Consider the following 25,269-nt stretch of genomic DNA (forward strand, 5'->3'; position numbering starts at 1 on the left):
CTCTGTTTTAAGAAAATATTTTTCTCTGATTTCTTCTCTATTTTGTAATTGGCCTCTGGTTAAAATAAAATTGCCCTTGGAGATTTTTAACAGTAACCCTATGGGGTCTAGCCACTGTTATTGTTCTGAGTACTGCAGTGGTCCTCATTTTTTACAAAAAAGGAACCAAGAGTTAGACAGCAAGAAAATCTTGAAGCGCTGTGATCAAATAAAATCTCTCATAAAAGAGTAATGAATACATTAATTTTAGATGGAGGGAGAGGAAATTATTTCACAATGTATGTATACATGCTAAGTTGCTTCAGTCGTGTTCAATTCTTTGTGACCCCATGGACTGTACAGGCTCCTCTGTCCATGGAATTTTCCAGGCAAGAACGGTCGGAGAAGGCAATGGCAAGCCACTCCAGTACTCTTGCCTGGAAAATCCCATGGACAGAGGAGCCTGGTAGGTTAAAGTCCATGGGGTCGTGAAGAGTCGGACACAACTGAGCGACTTCACTGTCACTTTTCACTTTCATGTGTTGGGGAAGGAAATGGCAACCTACTCCAGTGTTCTTGCCTGGAGAATCCCAGGGACGGCGGAGCCTGGTGGGCTGCCATCTATGGGGTGGCCCAGAGTCGGACACGACTAAAGCGACTTAGCAGCAGCAGCAGCAGCAGCAGCAATACTGGAGTGGGTTGCCATTTCCTACACCAGGGGATCCTTGACACCCAGGGATTGAACCCTCATCTCCTGCAGCTCCTGTACTGCAGGTGGATTCTATACCACTGAGCCACCGGGGAAGCCCCTTCACAATGTATATGTGTACCAAATCATCACGATATGCACTGTCTTAAAATTTTGTTCATCAGGTATACCTTAGTAAAGCTGAAAAAAAAGAAAAGAAAATCACCCATAAAACAGTAAAATGAACCTTTGTTTTTCCAGAGAAGCAATTTAATGGGAATTACAGTTCTGGGAAATAAAAGAGGGTGTGCACTTTTTTGCCAGGAACTTTCCCGATTGTGCAGGCTGAGGAGATCCTGCTTGGCATTGTTAATAAAGGGAATGGAACTGTGAACCAAACTCGACACCTCTCATTCCTGCCCGGTACTTCTGTCCTTCTCAGCCCACCCCATGTTCTGTCCATCTCACAGCCCAGCCCCTCCCTTCCTTCAGCCCATCTCTGAAAATCCAGAATTTCCTTTGTCCCTAACCATTCCCAAAAGATACATTTTGATTATCTTATTATGGAAACTTTAGTATACACACATTTTCATAATAAATTAGGACTTGATGTTTTTAATTGGCCTTTCGTGTTCAGCAACTGATTATCTGTGCACTTGTCTTCTGCCCCTCATCCCAACACAGACGTTTTATGATGTAATGATGTCACCATTCTTATAATTTCTGCCTGTATATTTCCAGCTTCTACATAGTTGGTAATATTTACCTTTAGAAACTCATGTGTGTAAATGGATCAGGGATGACCAACAAACTCCAGTTTTCCACAATAACAGCTTAAGTGGAATGTTTATTTTTAAAGATGCTCATAGCTGACCAACAAGGACAGAAGTTTGGGGCTTATGCTTCCCATACTTTTTAGGCCAAGGTAAATCCTCTTAGAGGGGCTGTGTAGAAGAAAAAAGCTTTTATATCTGTATAAAACCTGAAATAACTAGAGTTAGGAACCAGAAAAATGGATCCATAATTACTTAGTGCTTTATTTAGCATGCTTAAACCAATCTAGTAAATATGCAATAAGGGAAGGATTCTATGAATCATCACTGAGCAATTACTTGGAACAAAGGTACTTTCACAGACATTTAATTCCTTAACATAACATCGTAGGGCTGATACTATTATGGCTAATGTACTAACAAAGGAACACAGCCTCAGAAAGGTTAAGTAACTCTTCACAAATCTCTCAACTAGTAAGTGCAGAGACACAAAGGTTTTCCATGGCCACATGATTATGGTCTTTCTAGTATATGCACATACTTTCCCGTGTGATTAAATGGTGCTTTCTTAAGATAGGGACTGTACTTTCAAGGAGCTCACAGTCAAAGGCAAATAGAACAGAGCAGAATTACCTCAGAGGTGTGGTGGAGGAAATGGGATGTAGTGGGTTTGCTGGTGCTGAAGGACTCTAAAGACAGATGTGGGAGCTAGAACTGGAAGAATGTGTACAGTGGGGGACAGTCAGATGGGGCACACACTGGGCAGAGCTAGCGAAGGAAAAAAACCTAGGGCTTGCCTGGGACAGAGCTGTAAGCCCATTTTGGCATCACATAGGTTATATGTAGGCAAGCTGTTAGAGGTCAAGCTGGAAAAATAGAATGGAGCCACACTATGGACATTTTGAGTACCCTGCAGAGGGTTATGTTTAATTCTACAGACAGATCTGTTGAGGGAGGACTCGTGTGTGTGTGTGTGTGTGTGTGTGACTTGGGCCATTTGTTTCATTTTGTTTTAATCAAGGAAAGACTTTGATGAAAGTGAGCTTTAGGAACATGATGGTTATGGAGCAAAAGGGGATAGGTTAGCATGGGAAGTCTCCAGAGGCATGGAGACCCATCACCTGAGATGGAATGGGGAAGGGGACTAGAGCCTTTCTGAATGGCAATACATGTAGAAAACCTGTATGTGTTTGTGGAAAGAAAAACCAATAGGGCATGGCTACTGCTTTGCCTATTGGCTTGCGTACACCTTTTTTTTGTTTTCATTCAGCTGCTAAGCCCTGTCTAACTCTTTGTGACCCCATGGACTGTAGCCCACCAGGCTCCTCTGTCCATGGGATTTCCCAGGCAGGAATACTGGTGTGGGTTGCTATTACCTCCTGTAGGATATCTTCCCAACCCAGGGATCAAACCCACATCTCCTGCATTTGCAGCCATATTCTTTACCACTGAGCCACGTGGAAACCCCTGTTTATCTATTCTAGGGGAACAGAAAAAGCTAATTTTAGCATTTGTGCTTTTATTGTCAGGATTGTATAGCATTAAGATGGCATCTAAGCAGCTGACAAAAAAAAACAAAAAACTGGAAATTCTGTGTACTTTTAATAGCGCCAGACTTCAACATGAATCAGAGCAGAATTAAATTGTTCTTAAATAAGCTGAATAATTTCCATGGTGTAAGGTCACTGGAACCACAATATGTGCTCAATAAAGTCTAAAGGGTAATACAGAGGCCAAGTCACCACAAGCATTAGGCTCAGATATACCCTTCTCCCCAAGAAGTGGTTCAAATTTACTTTGGAGCCAGTTAAATTTACTCTGAAGTCACCACCCAATTGAAGTTGGCCAACCTTTAGCCTTTCAGCGTCCCAGAACTTTTCACCACTGCCACCGGATACCTTAAATTCCAATTTTTCTTCATTTCCTCAAAGACATCCCCTCTCTAACTTTTCCACAGTCTCCCCACAACCTCACCTCCTTCTGAGTTCACCCATTCTCTCCTACCATTGTCTATCTCAGCTTCCCAAACTTTGGACAGCACTGGCCAATCATGACTGTTTTGTGAAAGAGCACACATTTAGCTGGTTCCTGGGGAGAGTAAGGTGATTGGACACAGAGATTAAAAAAATATAATCCTTGCACTCCTGGACTCATTGTAAAGTCGGGAAACAGACATGAGCAAGAACTTTTGTGTTCAGTTGCTCAGTCATGTCCAACTCTTTGTGACCCCATGGAATGTACAGGTTCCTCTGTCCATGGAATTTTCCAGGCAAGAATACTGGAGTGGGTTGCCATTTCCTTCTCCAGGGAATCTTCCCCACCCAGGAACTGAATCCTCGTTTCTTGCTTTGGAGGTAGACTCTTTACCCTGTGAAGCCCGAGCAAGAACATATAGCATGATAATTGCAGTAATCAAGGGACAAACATACTCCAGGTCAGAGAAAAGACAGCAAAGGTTACCTTGGGGGATGTCCAGTACTTACTCTCCAGAAAGCTTTTCCTGATTCACTACTAGGTTGGCCCTGTTTGCTGCACAGGAAAACTGAGGAAAAATATATATTCCTCTTGCTATTTCATTCAGTAAATACAAAAATTATGAAAATAAGGATATAAAAAGTTGAATAAATAAGTTTCAAACCAAAAAAGATAATAATATTTAGAGGAAATTGTCTGTATTGTGTATGTATATGTGTGTGTGACTTTTTGCTTCTTTTAAAGCTATTTAAGTAGAAGTTTAGACTTTGGAGCCCATGAGTTCAGACATCTCCTTGAGTATCCCGAAGTGCTTTGACTTAGTTTCAGAAATGTGCTTTAGTTTATATGGTGTCCTTTTTTCATGCTAATTTATTTACTAGTTTAAAGACAAGCAACAGCTCCAAATCAAATTTTGATAAAGAACATGGACCAATTTTAGGTCCTGAAAAGGGCATCACTTAACCAATGAATGTTACATTAATCTCTTTGAACCCAAGAAATGGAAAGGTGAGATATGATCTGTTTGGCTATATTAGAAAAGATATTTTAAAACCAACTGTGACCTTTCTAGATACATGCTTCTTGGCGGTTTTACTAAATATGTGTTAGATGTGTTAGCTCATTTTGTTTAATCAAATAGTTTTAAGTGTGGTTGTGAATGTTCCTGTTTGTCCTCATCACCTGAAACTTTAGAACACATGCAATTATTGCTACTTTTCACAAGTGCCAGTGGAGAACATGAGAAAATGATACAGTAGAATATGGCGGAGCTACAAATAGTAAAGACAGATCATCTACAGAGCACTGCAACTTCTTTTGCTGTGTGTTCTTAAAAACCTAGAAACCAGTGTTTTCTAAGATGAGCTAACTCACCAAACTTGGAGAAGCCTCCAAGTGTTACCTTTTTCATGCACACCAACAGCAGTGACAGCATATGGTACCAGCCATGGGACATACAATCCGAGGGTATTGCTGGCTTTCCTTAAACCTGTTTCCTTAAACCTGATGCTTTCTTAAACCTGTTTTCTCTACAGCTTTGTTAAAACTGGGCTGTATTTCTTCAGACCTAGTTTTTTGTAACCTGTATGTTTTTGTAGGTGAAAATAAAAATGGTCTTAGGTCAGTTAATCCACTGCTGACCCACAAATAAGATGAGGTAAAGGTAACATTATTAGAAAGATAGAGAGGCGCCTAGATTGTCCCTCACTCTCTTCCAACACTCAGTGACCACGTGATTGAAATAACTTCTGTTCTTCTAAGTATTTGGAGTTGTTTTTAATTCTCAGACCTTCTCAGCCTTTCTCTTTTCAGTGTAAACCAGAAGGCATTTGATAGCTAGAAGATAGCACTAGAACTGCAAAGCAAGGAAAACTAGACCATAACAGACAGTATTGACATTCCTCTCCGATATTGAAATTGAGAGTTGTGTTTCTGAATGTCTTGGCATTAAGCACTTCTTAAATACTCAATAATTTATCGTGAGAGGAAAACGATAACCTCTAATAAGATTTTTCTGCAATCAAAATAATATGATTGCGTTGGGTCCAATAAAATGGGAATAAATGTACCAAACACATTAATTATAAAATCACACTGACATGTCACCTAATTTTTAAAAACTGTATTATATGCAAAGTTTCACCAAATAGATCTACCAGCTAAGAGAAACATTCAATATTTAATCAACAATAATTTCATTGCTCTCTTAGAGAAAAGCAGGTAGACTCTGGGATTATTAAAATGGTTTTACCATCTTTAAAAATAAAAAATTAGGTTGGTGCCATGGTAACTCAGTTATTCATGATACAGATCTTCTTGAAGGTAGAGGTATTCAATAGTCACTGTATTAAAGTTGCTTCATTGTGCTGTTCTCACCCCACTTGACAGACTATTAATAGTTATTAGAGCACTTTAAAACTCATTGGAAATCTCTGGAAATGATTACCAAGTTATTAGCATAGACTCTAAACAGATCTTCAAAATACAGCACATGGATTCTAAAACAGATTGTAAGTTCTGATAAATGTAGTTGCCTTTCTTTGTTAAGACATTAAGTAGAATTTAAAACAAAAATCAAAGCTGAAGATTTCAAGATTAGTGCCAAGGTTCTAATTGGACAATAGTGAATGAGAGGGGCTGCCACTGACACCTCTGATGACAGCCTCTCAAGTCCATGACCAGGGCAGCCAGCCCACTGTTGGACACCCAACTGGCACTCACAATACATTCATTGAATGTACCTTGATAGGTACATTCGCTCTGAGAGGCTATAATTGAAGATAGAAATTAGCTGTATGTAATCAAGTAGCAGGGAGCTTCCCAGGTGGCGCTAGGGGTAAAGAACCCACCTGTCAAATGCAGGAGACATGAGACACAGATTCCATCCCTGGGTCGGGAAGATCCCCTGGAGGAGGGCATGGCAACCCACTCCAGTATTCTTGTCTGGAGAATCCCATGGACAGAGGAGCCTAGTGTGCTGCAGTCCATGGGGTCACAAAGAGTTGGACATGACTGAAGTGACATCACGCATGCACGCACACACACACTCAAGCAGCAGACTGCATAACAATTGGATAAATCTATTGAGACAGAAGGCCATAGGATTCAACTAGTAATGTTGGGCTAAGCAGTGGGGAGCAAAGATCTCATCCATCTTGCATCATCTGGATAGGTTCACACTCAAGCCTTGGTGTCCTTTGACAGTTCCGAATTTCAGAACTCAAGCTGGAATGGGGAAGTTCTGTTTGTCAGTGTCTCACAATTTCTTTTTGGTATGTTGTCTAATACATGCTGACAACGTTCTTTTTCACTCTGACTACCTTTAGGTGGTTAGACGACGCTATTATTGACGAGATCACACCAAAACTGATCGGAGATTGGCCTAACACATACACCTATACCAAGGCCTTGGGAGAGGTGGTGGTGCAGCAGGAAGGTGGCAACCTCAACATTGCCATCATACGGCCCTCCATCATGGGAGCAACGTGGCAGGAGCCCTTCCCAGTAAGCCCACTCGCCTGGATTCTGCGCTTTGCTTCTGAACCAGCATCCCTCCTGTCCAATTACTCTCTGATGTCTTTTTTTTTGTTTTCCGGTATATATAGCTGAGTACAGCAAATGTGAGGACCAAAATGCACGTTTGGTTCGGGATTTATTCACCACCGGGCTCCTCTGATGTTACACTGACTGTCCTAGAGCTGGGTGGAGTCTTCAGTTAGTTTCTCAATAACTCTAGTCTCAAAATTCCCATGGGAAATAACTTTATTTCTTGGCTTCTCCACAATAGTTTAAATATACAAGAATGTTCCTGCTGGCCAAATTGATAATGTTAACAAATTGCCAGGGTAAATAGGAACAGCAAAGCTCAGAGAAAGTCCTCAGTTTAGGAATAATGATTTTTATCTGCATATACTTCTGTATCTTTTTGAAAGTACTTTGCATTATACCATCTTTTTTGAAGCAATTCTGTAAAGCTTTTGTACCAGATAAATCCAAGCTCCATTACTTATTGACATGCAACCTTTTACATATGAGTTGTCTCATATGTAAAACTGGGCTAACCACACCCATTATGGAGGGTTGATGAAATGAGACAGTGTAGAAGGCACTGGCACCTCACTCCAGTACTCTTGCCTGGAAAATCCCATGGACGGAGGAGCCTGGTAGGCTGCAGTCCGTGGGGTCGCTAAGAGTCGGACATGACTGAGCGACTTCACTTTCACTTTCCACTTTCATGCTCTGGAGAAGGAAATGGCAACCCACTCCAGTGTTCTTGCCTGGAGAATCCCAGGGACCGAGGAGCCTGATGAGCTGCCATCTATGGGGTCACACCGAGTCGGACACGACTGAAGTGACTTAGCAGCAGCAGTGGTATGTCTACTGCAGTGCCTGGTCCCTAGTAAAAGGCTCAACTAATATTAATACCTTCAAGTTCTCTCTCCTTCCCCGTCTTATACATTTTGACTTTCAAAGATAAACAGACATAATGAGGTCAACTGGCTTGCTTTGGGCTTAGGAGACAAACTCATAAAGACATTTTTCTCTAACTGCTCCTGAAGATAATATTTTCTCTACCATCTATAGCAAGCTAATACAAGTTGATCTTGAGATAGAATGAATGAAAGATGCTATGACTCTTACAATTGTCAAGTAAGAGTCAATTTTCCGCAAACTATGCTTGAAATGTTCCCCTGAGAAGTTAAAATCAGGCCCAGGTGAGGAAAATGAATTGATTAGCAGATTATGATATTAAGATGAGATCCAGTTTAGCTCCTAAGATGTCATAGACAGCTTGCAACTATTCTTGATTCCTGCTATGAAATAAATGCCGGCAGAATTTTAATTCTTCCACAAACCAAGTGCAGAAAATATCCAGTGCTTTCTCACTGATCTCTGTTTGTAATTTTGGAAATAGTGGACTAGACAGTTTATTGGCTGGAGTCTCAGTGTTGTTGTTTGAAGTTTAAGATTAGACTGCAGATATTCCAAAGGTACTGTGATTTTCTGACATGTGGAACCAACTAGAGATCTTTTCCCTTTTCTCTTTTTAGGGTTGGGTTGATAACTTAAATGGACCTAGTGGGCTCATTATTGCGGTATGTATAACAGTGTGGAAATAATTACTTCAAATGTAGTGGAGGGACAGTAACAAAATTCTAATATTGGCTTAGCTTTACTGATGCAAAACCATAAGCGTTCCTTTACTCACTACAATTGATGCAAATTATTTCAGTTTTGCTGATTGAAAAATAGAGGCAGAATGAAATTACTTTAATTATCTGTCAATATCATTATCAGGAAAATAGAAGTACTGTGATATCATCAATTGCCACTTAGGAGTTTTATTTTTGGATAGAATTTTGAGCCTCTAGTACCATGCTTAGTTAACACAGGATGGGGGTATTTCCTTCTTTTTGCTCTTTAACCATAGCTAGAATTAGGGATGTGATAAAACTCATATTCCCAAAGATTATTAAATTTATGTGCATTTGGATAGAAATATATAAATGCATAAATACATCAACATTGATTTCTCAATATATCTAAGAAAAAGGACTACCAATTAAAGCAAGTTTTTCAAATATAAAAATTGATGACTATAGGACACACTTTTGAACACTAATCCTCTCACAGACAAGGAAAACACCAACCGCTCCTCTGGGTCAGCAGACCTTTGCGTGTGTCTCCCTGCAGGGGAGACTGGTCCTGTGAGCTGCGGCGCTTTACGGCTCACACTGAAGCATTTTAGGCTCAGAACTACAACTCTTCTCTTTCGGACATTGAAATGGACTTCACCTCTTTAAATGAGTTTAAATTTTGTGAGGGATCTCATGTTTCAGACTGTGCCTCTGTTCTTCACAGAACTAGATCCAACATGAACTACAATACAAATAAAAGACAGTGAATTATGACTACTTGTCAAAGACAGTAACAATGAACTTCTTTTTAATTTCTTTCGATTTCTGTTCCCTACCTGCCTTCAACTCTTGAGGCTTAGTTGGAAGTGAGTGTTCAGTAACTCAGAACATAGCTATTTTAACATGATCCCAGAGTGAGTTTTATTACACTGTTAGCAAAGCTACACATGCATTCAGATTTTCTAAAAATTTCCAAATTGATTTCCCATATTCCAAAGGACAGGAGGAGGGCATGTCAACCCACTCCAGTATTTTTGCCTGGAGGAATCCCATGGACGGAGGAGCCTGGTGGGCTATAGTCCATAGGGTTGCAACGAGTCAGACTCGACTGAAACAACTTAGCAGGCATGCTTGTCCAAAGGAAGGTTAATCAGTTACAAGAAGACAGAAATTAGGAATATAAGTGCTGACCACTGCAAATTGATGTTGGAAACATGCAGGGTGTAAATAATCAATTACTTCAAAAAGTCAATAAACTGGCTCCTTTATTTATTGACATGGCATTTATTAACATGAACAATTCCCAATTCTTGCATCTATATAGCATCAGTGATCTGTGAAGTAAACAAAGATACTGAACAAAAAATAAATAACGGTGGCCTTTTCCACAAGTAATAAAAAGTTGTTGTTAAGCAGTGGAATTTTATCAGTTTAAAAAGGCATTTCTATAATTTCTAGTGCCTATTACTTCTTATAAACTAGTAGACTCTAGCTAAAAATGACATCATTTAAGAAATGGTAAGTTAAATTAATGGGAAATTTGGGAAAACTTAATTCTTAGAATATCTTATGAATTAATTTTTAAGATATTAAATCTTATTCTTGTTTTTTTTATTTTATTCTTGGTGTTTATTAATTAGCTAAATACATTAAACTCCTCACAAGTTTGAGGAATTTCACTCTGAAGAGGAACCTGAGGATCACTGGTGGTTCTTGGAGATGGCACTTGAACTTGGCTGGGGAGGTTGGATGGCCTGAGAGCAGTCAGTCTTGGCACATTAACCTAGCAAGCAGTGATCAGCGTTAGTTATTATTACTACCAGCATTGGTACTATCTGTCTGATATATACTTTAGCCCCAACTGTTACTTAACGCCTGGCTCAATAATTTATGTCCTTTTGTCTGTGCAGGCTGGGAAAGGGTTTCTTCGGTCCATAAGAGCTACTCCGATGGCTGTGGCAGATTTGATTCCAGCAGACACAGTGGTCAATCTCACTTTGGCTGTAGGATGGTACACGGCAGTTCACAGGTGTGGAGTGGATCCTTAAACTGGCTTTCAAAGATTTGATGAGGAGGAGGGTAATTATGTTGGGCACCTATTCAAAATATATGAATTTTACTGAAGAAGACCCCAAATGTGAGAGGTTATCTGTTTGGATATTTCACAGAGTTCCAGTTATGTCATAATATAGGCATTGAGTTTTTTATAAATACCAGTTAGTACTTGGTTGATCATAAAATAATAAATTCTTCAAATCACTTAACCATGAAATTCTCAATAATTGAAAAGCTTTTCTTTCTATTCAGCAACCTAAAACACAGCTTCCTTTTTTAAGGCAAAGAAGATAAAAGTAGATGAAATGAGAGCATATTTTTCTTCACTTCTCAGTTCCTAATAAAAGTCAAAAGTTCAGATCACCATGTGTGTGTGAGAGAGGTATTTTCTAGTACAAAGAAAAATAATAGGTTGTTTGTATATTTAACTTTGTTAGTAAACAAAATTTTTATTAATTATCTGAAGTTAGATATTTAGATGTTGTCCAATCCAACAGTGCTTCATTGGATTTAGGAAAAAACAAACCCATATTTTTGCAAAGTAAAGATGTCAAGGAGTTAGAAATACAGTTTGCTCTGTCATCCTCATGGTGCCTCCATTTGCTCCATAAATATGTCAGCCTACTGGGATTTTGTTCCTCCTACACATGTACACACACACACTTGCACTTTTCCTAGTTTTCCGTTTTGTTTTTAACCCAAAGAAGGAACAAAAGATGCAAGTGTTGCGTGGAGCGCCTGTGTGTCAGGCTGTGCTTAGTCGCTCAGTCCTGCGCAATTCTTTGTGACACCATGGACTGTCGCCTGCCAGGCTTCTCTGTCCACGGGATTCTCCAGGCAGGAATACTAGAGTGGACTGCCATGCCCTTCTCCAGGGGATCTTCCCAACCCAGGGATTGAACCCCGGTCTACCACATTTTAGGAGGATTCTTTACCGCCTGAGCCACCTAAGAGTGCCTTAGTCATGGGAATTATTGAGAAAAAAAAAATTTGTTTAAGTGTTATTTTCCCTTATCTTTCTTTCATTAGTTCTCCATTTTCTTGTATTCACTTAACTTTCATTTTTCAGACCTAAGTCGACATTGGTCTACCACTGTACATCTGGCAACCTCAATCCCTGTAACTGGGGCAAAATGGGTAAGTGCCTGTAGCAAGTACCTAAGGAGCCATTAGAGAACGCGCGTCCACAATTAGCATCTGCCGCAGGGAAAACAACGTGTCGTGGAGCTTTGAGTCTAATGCGGGAAAAGATAAAACATAGGTAAAGCCAGAAAAATAACTGCAAATTGTGAATGTGTAGAGTTAATTAGAATGCACTGTGGTATCTCAAAGAAAGGGACCAGCGAAACAGCGGCGTGAGTGTGAGCAATAAGGGGTCCATTGGCTGTAGGGATTTAAAAAACAAATAAAGTCAAGCCAAAGTCAGTATTTATAAGCAATATCAGTGATAAAATACTTCTCCTGGCCACTGTGCTCATGCACACAGCCCTCGCCCCCCCGGACATATCACTGAGAATGTGCCATGATTAATGGCCAAGTAGATTTAGAAAAATCCAATGATACTAACTGGTATCATTGAGTCAGTGATACTCTTTATTAATTTAGGCAGTCAGCCATAGTGTAACCTTGAAAGTAGCCTGTTGAATTGAATTAGAATTAATCCTGCATATGCCAGAAAATTAGCTAACCAATCTTGTACTCTGCTTCTGATTTTCTTATGAATATCTAAAACTTTTAGATCATCTAATTGCTGTTTAGCTACTAGATGTTGAAAAAAATTAAATGTGCTTAATTTGTTAGAATCTTATTTCCAATTCAGAGCATTCCACTGCACTATTCTATTTGCAAAGTTATTATTTCAGTAAAAGTAAAATGAAATTATCTATTACCATCATATCCAGTTATTTAGATCATATAATGAAATAATTCTGGAAATATTTGGAAATAAAAATAAATCTTCTCTATCTCAGTAACAGAATTAAGGTATCACTCATAAAAAGAGGCATTAGTAGAAGTAACCAAAATACTTAAGTTCTTAAATCAAAAGATGCTACATGTAAATTCCATACATGGGATTCAAAATAGTCTTCTTCTTGCTGAAAATTCTTACTGTCTATTTTATGAACATACACAGTGTAATAGTTAAAAGTGATCTTAAAAATAATCTAATGTGCTTACTTCTTTTGATTATAGTACATATAAAACTCTCATTCTGCTTTTTTCTCTTTTCCTTGTTTTTAAATTGAAGTATACTTATTTACAATGTTGTGTTAATTTCGTGTATATAGCAAAGTGATTCAGATAGATATCTGATATAGATATGTAAATAGATAGATATCATTCTGCTCTTAAAATAAACTTTGCTTTGACAGAAATTGCTGAATCAGTGAAAGTCAGACAGTCAAATCACTGCAGCTTGTTCCATGTTACACAGCCACTTATTAACCTTTTTCTTTATATATGTATATATTATTCAACTATAGCTGACTGACAGTGTTTCAGGTGCACAGCAAGATGACTCAGTTATACACAAACAGAGATATTATTTTTTAAATTACTTTCCATTATAGTTATTACAAGATATTAACTATAGTTCCCTGTGCTATACTGTAAACCTTTGTTGCATATCTAATTTCTTAAAATTAGAAATCTAGCTTTCTATTTGCCACGTACTAACTTTAACACTCAACAAGAAGGATAAAATTTAGAGGAAAGCCTTTCATTCACAAAACCATTACAAACTTTGTATTTTCGAAATGAAAGTATGGTACAATAAAAATTAAATTCTTTAAAAAATAGTCTAGTGTTCTCACTTTATTTTACACACAAAGCCCAGAGAGAGTAAATGATTCATTCATTGCACATGGGTAGCAGGAGCCGGACATAGAAGTAGATGACGGGTATGAATGTCTAATGATCACCCCACTAGGGATTTGTAAAGTCAACATGAATCCCTCTGGGAGGAAAAGACCCAGGATCAGATGTTTCTGGATAATCTTTTCTGTATGGGGTATATATTTTTCATACAGACTTCCAGGTAGTATCTTTTACAGAGGACAGTAACCATATTATCATAATAATTGATAACTTCATCATAACTGAGCAATGAACTTAGGCAACTTTGAAAATTCTACAAAAATAAAATCAAAACTGAGTTCAAAAGAATGAGTACCTTTTGAAAATAAGTATTTGATTTACAGATGTACATTAAAAGCTTTAAACCAGGTTTTATATAAGTAATGATATACTTTTTAAGATTATTATTTAAGAAAACTCTGGAGACAAGAGTAAAACAATTGAGTCTGACATATTGCCAGAGTAGTAGAAATACCAAAGAAGTAAAAGACTGGTATTTAAAATGAACCAACATGAAGGAATCCTAATTTTAGAGTCTCTCTTTTACATAAATCTTTATAAAAGTTTACATAAATCTTTATAAAAGTTTAAGTAAAGTGTTAAGAAACTTTCCTGATTGTTCTGCAAGTGATGATCCAACCAAAGAAATAACACCCCCAGGCTCTGTCTTGGGCTTTCTGAATAGACTAAATAACCTTGAAATTGAATTGAAATTTTAGTATTGACTAAAACTATTTTCCCAAGAAGTTGTTTTAGGGTAAAGGTTTCAAGTGAAGGATTCAATTCTTAACCAATTTACATTGTTTAAATTTGCAGATGACCACTTGCCTGGTGTAAAAATCTTAGTATTATTCTTGACTTGACCCATTGCAAACGCCATCCACCATAATGGGTGGCATTTGCAATGCTCCTGGATTTAGCACTTAATCTCCCCCATCCCCACCCCCTCTCCAGGACTCCAAGTCTTGGCAACCTTTGAAAAAATCCCATTTGAGAGAGCTTTCAGGAGGCCGAACGCTGACTTCACAACCAACAACATCACAACCCATTACTGGAATGCTGTCAGTCACCGGGCCCCTGCCATCATCTATGACTTCTATCTTCGTCTCACAGGAAGGAAGCCCAGGTGAGAAACGGAGACAATAGCTTTAGGAGTGTCTGCATGAAAGTTAAGGACTCCAGTCCTTTGCCTTCCCATCACCTACGGGTCAAAGTGACAGTTGAATCATAGTTATGATTATATCTCTAAGGGAGTTAACTATATCTCTAGTTATGATTTTATCTCTACAGAGGGACAATCAAAGCAGTAGTAGTGGGAACCCCAAGGGAACCCTACCTTAATGTTAAGGAACTTGCGTGATGAATTCACCTAAAAAGAAAAGCAACTGAGAGTCTGTATCTGGGAGTTTGTAAACTGTTAGATTCAATCCCTGGGTTGGGAATTTCCCTTGGAGGAGGGTATGGCAACCCACTCCAGTATTCTGGCCTGGACAATCCTGTGGACAAGAGAGCTTGACGGGCTACAATCCATAGGATCACAAAGAGTTGGATGTGACTCAGTGATTTAGCAGGACAGTTAATCTTACAATGTGCTACAATGTTAACAGCCTCACATACACACAAGGGGTGATGCATGATGACCTCATTTTAATTCTCACAACAACCCAAGGAGGGTATTCTCGTCCCAGTTTTACAGGTGAGGAAATGGAAGTTAGAGAAAGAATTTTAAGTAGTCTCAGAGGCAGAGACAGAGGAAAGATCTGGAGAAACCTGAACTGAACTTACTGCCACGTGGAGATGAGTGAAGAGAGTAGAGGGAGCAGAGTGTCAGGGTGTTGACGCTGGGTGACTTAGGGCATGTCCCTTTCTACTCTGGTCTCACTTGAATAACACTTTGTGTTTCTGAGTCATCATCATTATCATAATTACCAAAGGCAATTCCTGCCATCAGAAGCCTGATGTTAGCCTCTTTTAAAGGAGAAATTCTCTCTCAGTGTGTTTATTTCCATTCTTATTAGTAGAGCAAATGAGTAATGCTTAGGCAATGTAGAGTTTATCCACATTTTCAGAGATCTTACTTAGAGTTCATAACTCATTGTCAGTTTCTTCTTGAGTAAGGTGAAAAGGGGGACACTATGTTTGTGGGGAAATATTTGTATAACGGGCTTATTAAATAAAGATGGGAAAAGAAGGAAAACCAAACACTGCTGGCAGAAACACAAGCCTTTAAAATATATCAGAGTTGGAAGGAGACCTGGATGAAGAGCAAAGTTCAGTAAGAAGAAAAGAAAAACACAGGAGGAACAGGCCCAGTAAAAATCTTTATGTATTTTGTTTGTAAGAAATTAAATTGTAATATTCATGGGAAACGATGATTCATTTGGTGATAGGAATCTTAAGAATAATCTTTAAGGCAGAAAGTGCTAGAATCCTTCTGGACCCTTTCCTTCCCCAAGTGTGTTTGTGTGTAATCACTTATGCATTTACAACCATATGTATGGTTTTGCTTAGAGGTAAGGCGTGTCTCTATGTATGTTTAAATCAATCCTACATACTTTCTTTTTCACTTGTATTCCGTGAAAATCCAAGTCATTCTGCTAGCGCTGTCTTTTTCACCCCCATTACAAACAATGGGACAAGTGTCAGTGCACACGCATCTTGATAGAATGTGCCTTTAGTCTGTGGAGGATGCTGAGGGGTAGGCGTGCTAGATTGGAGGGTACATTCAACATGGATATTATGACTACTACCAGGTTGCCTTAAAGGAAGCCTCTGTCAATTTATACACTATCACAACAGCTCATTAATACTTCGCAGAAATCAATATTTTGAATTGTTAAGCTAATGACAAGAACTAACATCTCTGTCACTTTGATTTGCATTTTCCTTGATTGACGGAGGGGCTGGGTTTTCATTTGTTTATTAGACATTCATGTTTTCTCTGTTATGAGTTGCTTGCTTCTATTTCTCACCTATTTTTTAATTTTGTTTCTTATTGAAATATAATTTATTTACAATGTTCAGATGTACAGCAGTGATTCATATATATATATATGCATATATGTATATTCAGGCTCTTATTGCTTATTTTATATATAGTAATATGTATCTGTTAATATCAAATTCTAAGTTTATCCCTCCCCCGCTTTCCCCTTTGGGAACCGTAAGTTTGTTTTCCATGTGATCCTGTTTCTGTTTCACAGTAGATTCATTCATATCATTCTTTTTAGATTCTACATATAAGTTATATCATATTATATTTGTCTTTCTCTGTCTTAATTACTTCGCTTAGTATGATAATCTCTATGTCCATTCATGTTGCTACAACAGCATTATTTCATTCTTCTTTATGGCTAATATTTCTATTTTTCTATTGGACTTTACTTATTAATTTATGGAAGCTGTGTGTATATGTATATATGTATAAATATATAGTTTTCAAAGGAGGAATTCTCTCTCAGTGTGTTTATTTAGGGGCTTCTCTCATGGCTCCGTGGTAAAGAATCCGCCTGCCAGTGCAGGAGATGCGGGTTCAGTCCCTGAGACAGGAATGTCTTCTGGGGAAGGGAATGGCAACCCACTCCAGTATTCTTGCCTGGGAAATCCCATGGACAGAGAAGCCTAGCAGGCTACAGTCCACCGGGTCATAAGAATCAGACACGATGTAGCAATTAATCAACAACAATATTCTATTTTTCTGTTGGGTTGTACTTATTATGAAAGTGGTGTGGGTATGTATATATGTGTAAATATATAATTAATGTGGTTTCTTGAAGTCAGTTTCTTATCCTGTAGCTCTGATTATGAAGCATTTTTAATACAAGGGAAACTACATATTATGCAAGTCTTAAGAGCATGGAGTTTGGTCAGACTTACAGACCTAAATCCTGGCCTTCACTAATTTATCCATATGAGCCCTAAATTACTTAACCTTTCTAAATACTAACTTGTTAAAAAGAGATTGTAATCATACCTATTTTACAGGATTTTACATTAGGGTGCATAAAATATAGTAATCACTATTATTACCAAAGAAAAATTTTATATGATAAAATGAGTCATTTTTCCTTTATAGCTTTTGCATTGTATGTATTAATAAGATCTTCACCACATGAGAATAATAAGTGTACTCTTTCTTTCTAAAAAAATACTATTTTGCTGATACAGTCCTGTACATACAATGATCAGATCAGATCAGTTGCTCAGTCGTGTCCGACTTTTTGCGACCCCATGAATCACAGCACGCCAGGCCTCCCTGTCCATCACCAACTCCCGGAGTTCACTCAGACTCACGTCCATTGAGTCGGTGATGCCATCCAGCCATCTCATCCTCTGTCGTCCCCTTCTCCTCCTGCCCCCAATCCCTCCCAGCATCAGAGTCTTTTCCAATGGATCAACTCTTCACATGAAGTGGCCAAAGTACTGGAGTTTCAGCTTTAGCATCATTCCTTCCAAAGAAATCCCAGGGCTGATCTCCTTTAGAATGGACTGGTTGGATCTCCTTGCAGTCCAAGGAACTCTCAAGAGTCTTCTCCAACACCACAGTTCAAAACCATTGTACACATTGTATAATCACTTGTACAATGATTATTTTTTACAAGTAAGTCTATTGAAATCATATCAATTACTTCAGAGTTGTAAAATGAATAAAGATTGTAAATTTGTTTGGATTGCTGTAACAGAATATCATCAACTATGTGGCTTATAAACAATAGAAATTTATTTCTCATAGAACTGGAGACTAGGAAGCCTAAAATCAAGGTGCTGGTGGATCCAGCATCTGCTGAGGGCCCACTTCCTGGTTTCTGACAGCCATGTTCTCTGTGTCCTCACAGGCTGGCAGGGCCAAGGGAGCTTTCTGGGGTCCCTTTTATAAGGGCTTTCCACATCTGCCAAAGTCTCCTTCTCCAATACTACCACATTAGGAGGAATAGGTTTCAACATGTGAATTGTGGGGGGATATAAATATTCATTCTATAGCCAAGATGTTAGATAACAATAGCAAATGGAAACCTATTATGATGCTTGAATTAGGGAATAATGATTCTACAGCCTTGCTTAAGAATTTCCCATAATACAATGAGAGAAGTACCTCATGAGTCATTAGAGATATGGACATGAGGATTTGACCAGAAATAAGACCAAATTCCCAAAATAGCATCATAAGTCATTATGGGGTCAACTATAGTAGTCACTGTTACCAAGATTAGCCTAACTGGTGGAAGATAAAAATCAAATGATCTTTAGGCCAGATATGATTTGTAGCTAGAAAATCTAGTTTTGAGCATTAACTATGTGACCCTGAACCTATTAATCCTTCTGCAAAATGAAGATAAACAATATAGACCCTGACTACCTCATGGAATCATACTGTATAAATTAAGAAAGCATGTTTTTTAAAAATATAAATTCTTACAAAATTGGGAAGTTCAAACAACAGGTCCTCACCACGGGGTTAAAAGATTTGATCCATTTAAAGTAATGAGATCCAGGGGGTCCCATTTGCAAAAGCAGAGACTTTTTGAAGTCCATCAAAACTGGGTTGTAATTTTGGCATTGACACATGATATTATCATGGCTACTCAATCTTTTCTAAGCTAACTTTATCTGTTCATAAAAACACAAACCTACCTAACAGGGATGTTACCGGTATTAGTGGAGACAATATTTTTTTAAACGTTATCAGCACTGTGCCTGAGTAGATTATTAACAAATAAAATATTTTCCCCTTTAAATCTGCATTAAGAGCTGTTTTTGGTTCACCAGATGCTAATATAGTCACCACTTCTGCCCAGAGTTATATACAACTCTCATTGATTTGAAACCTCAAATCAATAAATTAAAAAAAAAAAAAAATCCAAGAACGTACATTAAAGAAGAGAAATAGGTTTTCTTCTTGTCTACCTCAGAATTCAAGAACGAAGAGTATGTCATTGGGGGTAAATATCTTGCTCGGCTTTTAAAATACTTGCAACTCTTGAAAAAGAGATGGTAGGAAAGAGACAGAGAAGTAGCTTTAGTGGTATTAAAATGCCTGCTAGAACAAGCTCCTTTAGGTTCAGCTGCATCCCTTCTTTCAACAGAGGGTTAATGTGGAAGAGAAAAAAGAATAAGAATTTTAATGAGGAACTGAGGGAAACGTGGGAAGGAATAACTTTTATATTTTTCAGACCTAATTTTTCATATACCCCTATGTAGTAGCAGGAAAGCCACCACCTGTGGTGCACTGATATTGGCTCCTATGTGATCTTTACCTCAGGATGACAAAGCTCATGAATCGGCTTTTAAGAACCCTTTCCATGCTGGAGTATTTCGTCAACCGGAGCTGGGAATGGAGCACCTACAACACTGAAATGCTGATGTCCGAGCTGAGTCCCGAAGACCAGAGAGTGAGTACAGTCCCGACAACCGGCAGGCAAACCTTCCCCACTCGGAAGTTAGAACTATTTGACTTGGAGAGTTGATGAATAAAGGCAGTTTTATATACACAGATTTTTTTTTTTTCTTTTTGGGCTAAGAAAATCAGTGAATGCTATCAACACAATGGCAGGACACAAGTGTAACATAGGTAAGAGATCTAGTTTCTTAGCCTTTGGTCAGCTTCTCCCTGCTATTCTGCAGTCAGGTCTCATAAACTTTGTTTCACTCCTTTGTTCACCTTTGGTGAGTGAAAGTGAAGTGAAGTCGCTCAGTTGTGCCCGACTCTTTGCAACCCCATGGACAGTAGCCTGCACCAGGCTCCTCCATCCATGGGATTTTCTAGGCAAGAGTACTGGAGGGGGTTGCCATTTCCTTCTCTTCAACAAATCCTCAATACCTCTGTCTTTCCCTCCCAAACATATGCCTTCAATGAAAAATAATAATTTTATGGCTCAGCAACTCTCTCATCCACTGTTCTTGTCAAATCAAAATCATTCTGCATCACCAAAGCTACAGTTCCTTTCTTCCTACCTTTTTAAAGCTAACTTTCCACCTCTGCGTTCTAGCCCATCTCAGATCTCCTACCATCAGCATTTCCCTCTCTGTAGGATTGTCATTCTTCCTCCCTATAATGATGTCTCTTTGACCATTCAGACATTTATTTCTCAAGACAGGCCTATACTTTAATTTTTTAGTGTAAGTACTATTTGGGCTTCCTGGTGGCTCAGATGGTAAAGCATCTGCCTGCAACTCGGAAGCCCCGGGTTCAATCCCTGGGTCAGGAACATCTCCTGGAGAAGGAAATGGCACCCCACTCCAGTACTCTTGCCTGGAAAATCCTATGGATGGAGGAGCCTGGTAGGCTACAGTCCATGGGGTTGCAAAGAGTCAGACATGACTGAGCAACTTCACTTTACTTTTTACTATAAGTACTATTTATTTCTCTGTATTAGCTTCTAACCAGTCACAAATGGTTGTCCTGAAATTCACGAATATAGAAAACTGTATTTTGTACATGTTCCTAGCTTTGATTTTCCTCCATTTGTTCCTTGAGCACATTCTTGGTTTCAATTAAGCTTTAAAGTTTTCAATCTCTTGACTGACATTTTCCACTAAATTTTCTTAAAAAAAAAAAGATAAATTTCTTCATTTATCTTGTACTTGACAGCATGCAGAAGAAACCAAGTCATGTTGAGAAGTAAATGTTAGATAAATACCCTCACCTGTCAGCTCCTATCTACCAGCCTCATAGTGCATGATTCAAATGCAAGTCCTAAAATTACTTCCCACCAGGAAACCTAAGGATTATTTGCAGTCAGTTCAGTTCGGTCGCTCAGTTGTGTCCAATTCTTTGCGACCCCATGAATTGCAGCACGCCAGGCCTCCCTGTCCATCACCAACTCCCGGAGTTCACTCTGACTCACGTCCATCGAGTCAGTGATGCCATCCAGCCATCTCATCCTCTGTCGTTCCCTTCTCCTCCTGCCCCCAATCCCTCCCAGCATCAGTCTTTTCCGATGAGTCAACTCTTTGCATGAGGTGTCCAAAGTACTGGAGTTTCAGCTTCAGGATCATTCCCTCCAAAGAAATCCCAGGGCTGATCTCCTTCAGAATCGACTGGTTGGATCTCCTTGCAGTCCAAGGGACTCTCAAGATTCATGTTGATGTATGGCAAAACCATTACAATATTGTAAAGTAATAAGCCTCCAATTAAAATAAATTTATATTAAAAAAATAAATAATAAATTAAAAAAAAAAGAGTCTTCTACAACACCACAGTTCAAAAGCATCAATTCTTCGGCCCTTAGCCTTCTTCACAGTCCAACTCTCACATCCATACATGACCACAGGAAAAACCATAGCCTTGACTAGACAGACCTTGTTGGCAAAGTAATGTCTCTGCTTTTGAATTATGCTATCTAGGTTGGTCATAACTTTTCTTCCAAGGAGTAAGCGTCTTTTAATTTTGTGGCTTCAGTCACCATCTGCAGTGATTTTGGAGTCCCCAAAAATAAAGTCTGACACTGTTTCCATTGTTTCCCCATCTATTTCCCATGAAGTGATGGGACCAGATGCCATGATCTGAATGTTGAGCTTTAAGCCAACTTTTTCACTCTCCACTTTCACTTTCATCAAGAGACTTTTGAGTTCCTCTTCACTTTCTGCCATAAGGGTGGTGTCATCTGCATATCTGAGGTAATTGATATTTCTCCCAGCAATCTTGATTCCAGTTTGTGTTTCTTCCAGTCCAGCATTTCTCATGATGTACTCTGCATAGAAGTTAAATAAGCAGGGTGATAATATACAGCCTTGACATACGCCTTGTCCTATTTGGAACCAGTCTGTTGTTCCATGTCCAGTTCTAACTGTTGCTTCCTGACCTGCATGCAGGTTTCTCAAGAGGCAGGTCAGGTGGTCTGGTATTCCCATCTCTTTCAGAATTTCCCACAGTTTATTGTGATCCACACAGTCAAAGGCTTTGGCATAGTCAATAAAGCAGAAATAGATGTTTTTCTGGAACTCTCTTGCTTTTTCCATGATCCAGCAGATGTTCACAATTTGATCTCTGGTTCCTCTGCCTTTTCTAAAACCAGCTTGAACATCAGGAAGTTCACGGTTCATGTATTGCTGAAGCCTGGCTTGGATTTGCAGTCAGACACAATAATTGTTATATTAAATGTACTAGTTGAGATTTTGTTGTTGTTTGGTTGCTAAGTCATGTCTGACCGCTTGCGCCCCCATGGACTGTAGCATGCCAGGCTCCTCTGTCCATGGGATTCTCCAGGCAAGAATACTGGAGTGGCTTGCCATTTCCTTCTCTAGAGGATCTTTGCAACCCAGGGATTGAATCCATGTCTTCTGCATTGGCAGGTGGATTCATTACCACTGAGCCACTAGGAAAGCACAGTTGAGATTTAGATGAATATTTTAACTGAAATCATCACTCCGTTCAGTTCAGTCGCTCAGTCGTGTCCAACTCTTTGTGACCCCATGAACCGCAGCATGCCAGGCCTCCCTGAACATCACCAACTCCCAGAGTCCACCCAAACCCATGTCCATCGAGTCAGTGATGCTATCCAACCATCTCATCCTCTGTCATCCCCTTCTCCTCCTGCCCTCAATTGTTCCCAGCATCAGGGCCTTTTCAAATGAGTCAGCTCTTCGCATCAGGTGGCCAAAGTATTGGAGTTTCAGCTTCAACATCAGTCCCTCCAATGAACACTCAGGACTGATCTCCTTTAGGATGGCCTGGTTGGATCTCCTTGTAGTCCAAGGGACTCTCAAGAGTCTTCTCCAACACCACAGTTCAAAAGCATCAATTCTTGGGCGCTCAGCTTTCTTCACAGTCCAATTCTCACATCCATACATGACCACTGGAAAAACCATAGCCTTGACTAAACAGACCTCTGCTGGCAAAGTAATGTTTCTGCTTTCTAATATGCTGTCTAGGTTGGTTATAACTTTCCTTCCAAGGAGGAAGCGTCTTTTAATTTCATGGCTGCAATCACCATCTGCAGTGATTTTGGAGCCTACCTCTGAGTTTAAAAGTGAAAGACGCTCAGTTATGTCCAACTCCTTGCGTCTCCATGGACTATATAGTCCATGGAATTCTCCAGCCCAGAATATTGGTGTGGGTAGCCTTTCCCTTCTCCAGGGGATCTTCCCAACCCAGGGTTCGAACCCACGTCTCCCGCATTGCAGGCAGATATTTTACCAGCTGAACCACAAGGGAAGCCCCGAAATGCTGGAGTGAATAGCCTATCCCTTCTCCAGTGGATCTTCCTGACCCAGGAATCAAACCGGGGTCTCCTACATTGTAGGCAGATTCTTTACCAACTGAGCTATAGGAGAAGCTCAAGTAATTCTAAAATGGACATGAAATAGAACCTTTTCCCCAGAAATGTCTACATATCTTGTATAGACAAAATTCTTCAAAGTACCTATGTTTAAAATAAATGGATCAAACCAGATTATTTTTAAAAACCCATCATGCTATTATAAATTACATATGACTTATCTGTATTGCATTTTCTTCATGGAATTTACCCATCTAAATAATGCAAAAGATAATAAGCTTATAGTTTCAGTTTTGACACTTTCAAAATATTTTAACATAAAATAAAAATTTTGTGGAAAAAAAGAATCAAAGCTGCAGTGTATTTCATATATGTGTATATATATATATATATGCTTGCAAAATATTTTAGCAAAGATAATAGTCCTGAATACTTGCATAGTTGCCAAGCTCTGGTGTGGCTCAGAATTCAGTTTCATTTGCCATATAGAATGAGGATTCCAAACTAGGGCTTCATTGAAATCTAATTTAGAAATAACATAAAAATAAAAGTCTCTGCATATATAGATGAATACGCAGCATTTGGTGGTACTGTGGAAAATAAAAATATCCAAACAAAGTGATACAGAATTACTTTTAGAAAGCAGTTTTTGGTTAAGTCTGTGAACCTCTCTGGAACTCGTTAGTCTTATCTGCTTTCCTTGTTAATACTCCAATTTACTTGACAAAGATTTGAGGTAACTTGCAGTAAATACATGTAGTAAAAGACCAAAGCAGAAATAAAATATAAGCCAGGGAAAATATGTACTAAAATAGGAACTTAAGAGCAAGAATGAAAAAAAACTGACATTCGTGTCTAGTCTTTAAGATCCTACCGTGTGTGCTGTTGCTTCACTTGTGTCCAGCTCTTTGCGACCCTATGGATCATAGCCCGCCAGGCTCCTCTGTCCATGAGATTCTCCAGGCAAGAATACTGGAGTGGGTTGCTGTGTCCTCCTCCAGGGGATATTCCCAACCCAAGGATTGAACCTGTGTCTCTTCTGTCTCCTGCATGGGCAGGTGGGTTTTTTACCACTAGCACCACCTCAGTTCAGTTCAGTTCAGTCGCTCAGTCATGTCCGACTCTTTGCAACCCCATGAATCGCAGCACGCCAGGCCTCCCTGTCCATCACCAACTCCTGGAGTTCACTCAGACTCAGGTCCATCGAGTTGGTGATGCCATCCAGCCATCTCATCCTCTGTCATCCCCTAGCACCACCTGGAAAGCGCTAAAAGATGCTGTAAGTCACTACATTTGAGAAGGAAATTTGTTCTTAAGATTTTTGGTGGCAACATGAAAAGGCATTCTTTAAGAGGAGGAAATACACTAGTGTTCTGCGTGTTCCACTCTAAATGGTTCTGAAGGGCTCCATCTAGTGGCATACCAAGAGACAGAGTGGATAAACATCTCTAAAGTAAATAAGAATATAAATTCTGCTTAGTTAGTCCTTAGACATTGCTTCTCAAAGTTTACCTTAATCAGCAAAATGAAGTAGTGATATTTCAGGAAAGGGTGCTAGCCCAAGGGGAAAACAGCAAAATTTACTAATG

General features: G+C 39.1%; 1 protein-coding gene across 3 annotated transcripts in view; it reads left to right on the forward strand.

The window, feature by feature from the left end:
• The window catches only part of FAR2 (fatty acyl-CoA reductase 2), a 176,058-nt gene that overhangs the window by 144,112 nt on the left and 6,677 nt on the right, over positions 1–25,269 (forward strand). For all 3 annotated transcript variants that reach the window (XM_027541626.1, XM_027541624.1, XM_027541625.1), the window contains exons 5-10: positions 6,741–6,918; positions 8,466–8,510; positions 10,463–10,581; positions 11,677–11,744; positions 14,418–14,589; positions 19,723–19,852. In XM_027541626.1, coding sequence (XP_027397427.1) covers positions 6,741–6,918; positions 8,466–8,510; positions 10,463–10,581; positions 11,677–11,744; positions 14,418–14,589; positions 19,723–19,852 — 712 coding nt within the window. The remainder of the gene's footprint in view (positions 1–6,740; positions 6,919–8,465; positions 8,511–10,462; positions 10,582–11,676; positions 11,745–14,417; positions 14,590–19,722; positions 19,853–25,269) is intronic.

Source organism: Bos indicus x Bos taurus, chromosome 5, assembly GCF_003369695.1.
Source record: "Bos indicus x Bos taurus breed Angus x Brahman F1 hybrid chromosome 5, Bos_hybrid_MaternalHap_v2.0, whole genome shotgun sequence".
Classification (NCBI taxonomy): Eukaryota; Metazoa; Chordata; class Mammalia; order Artiodactyla; family Bovidae; genus Bos; species Bos indicus x Bos taurus.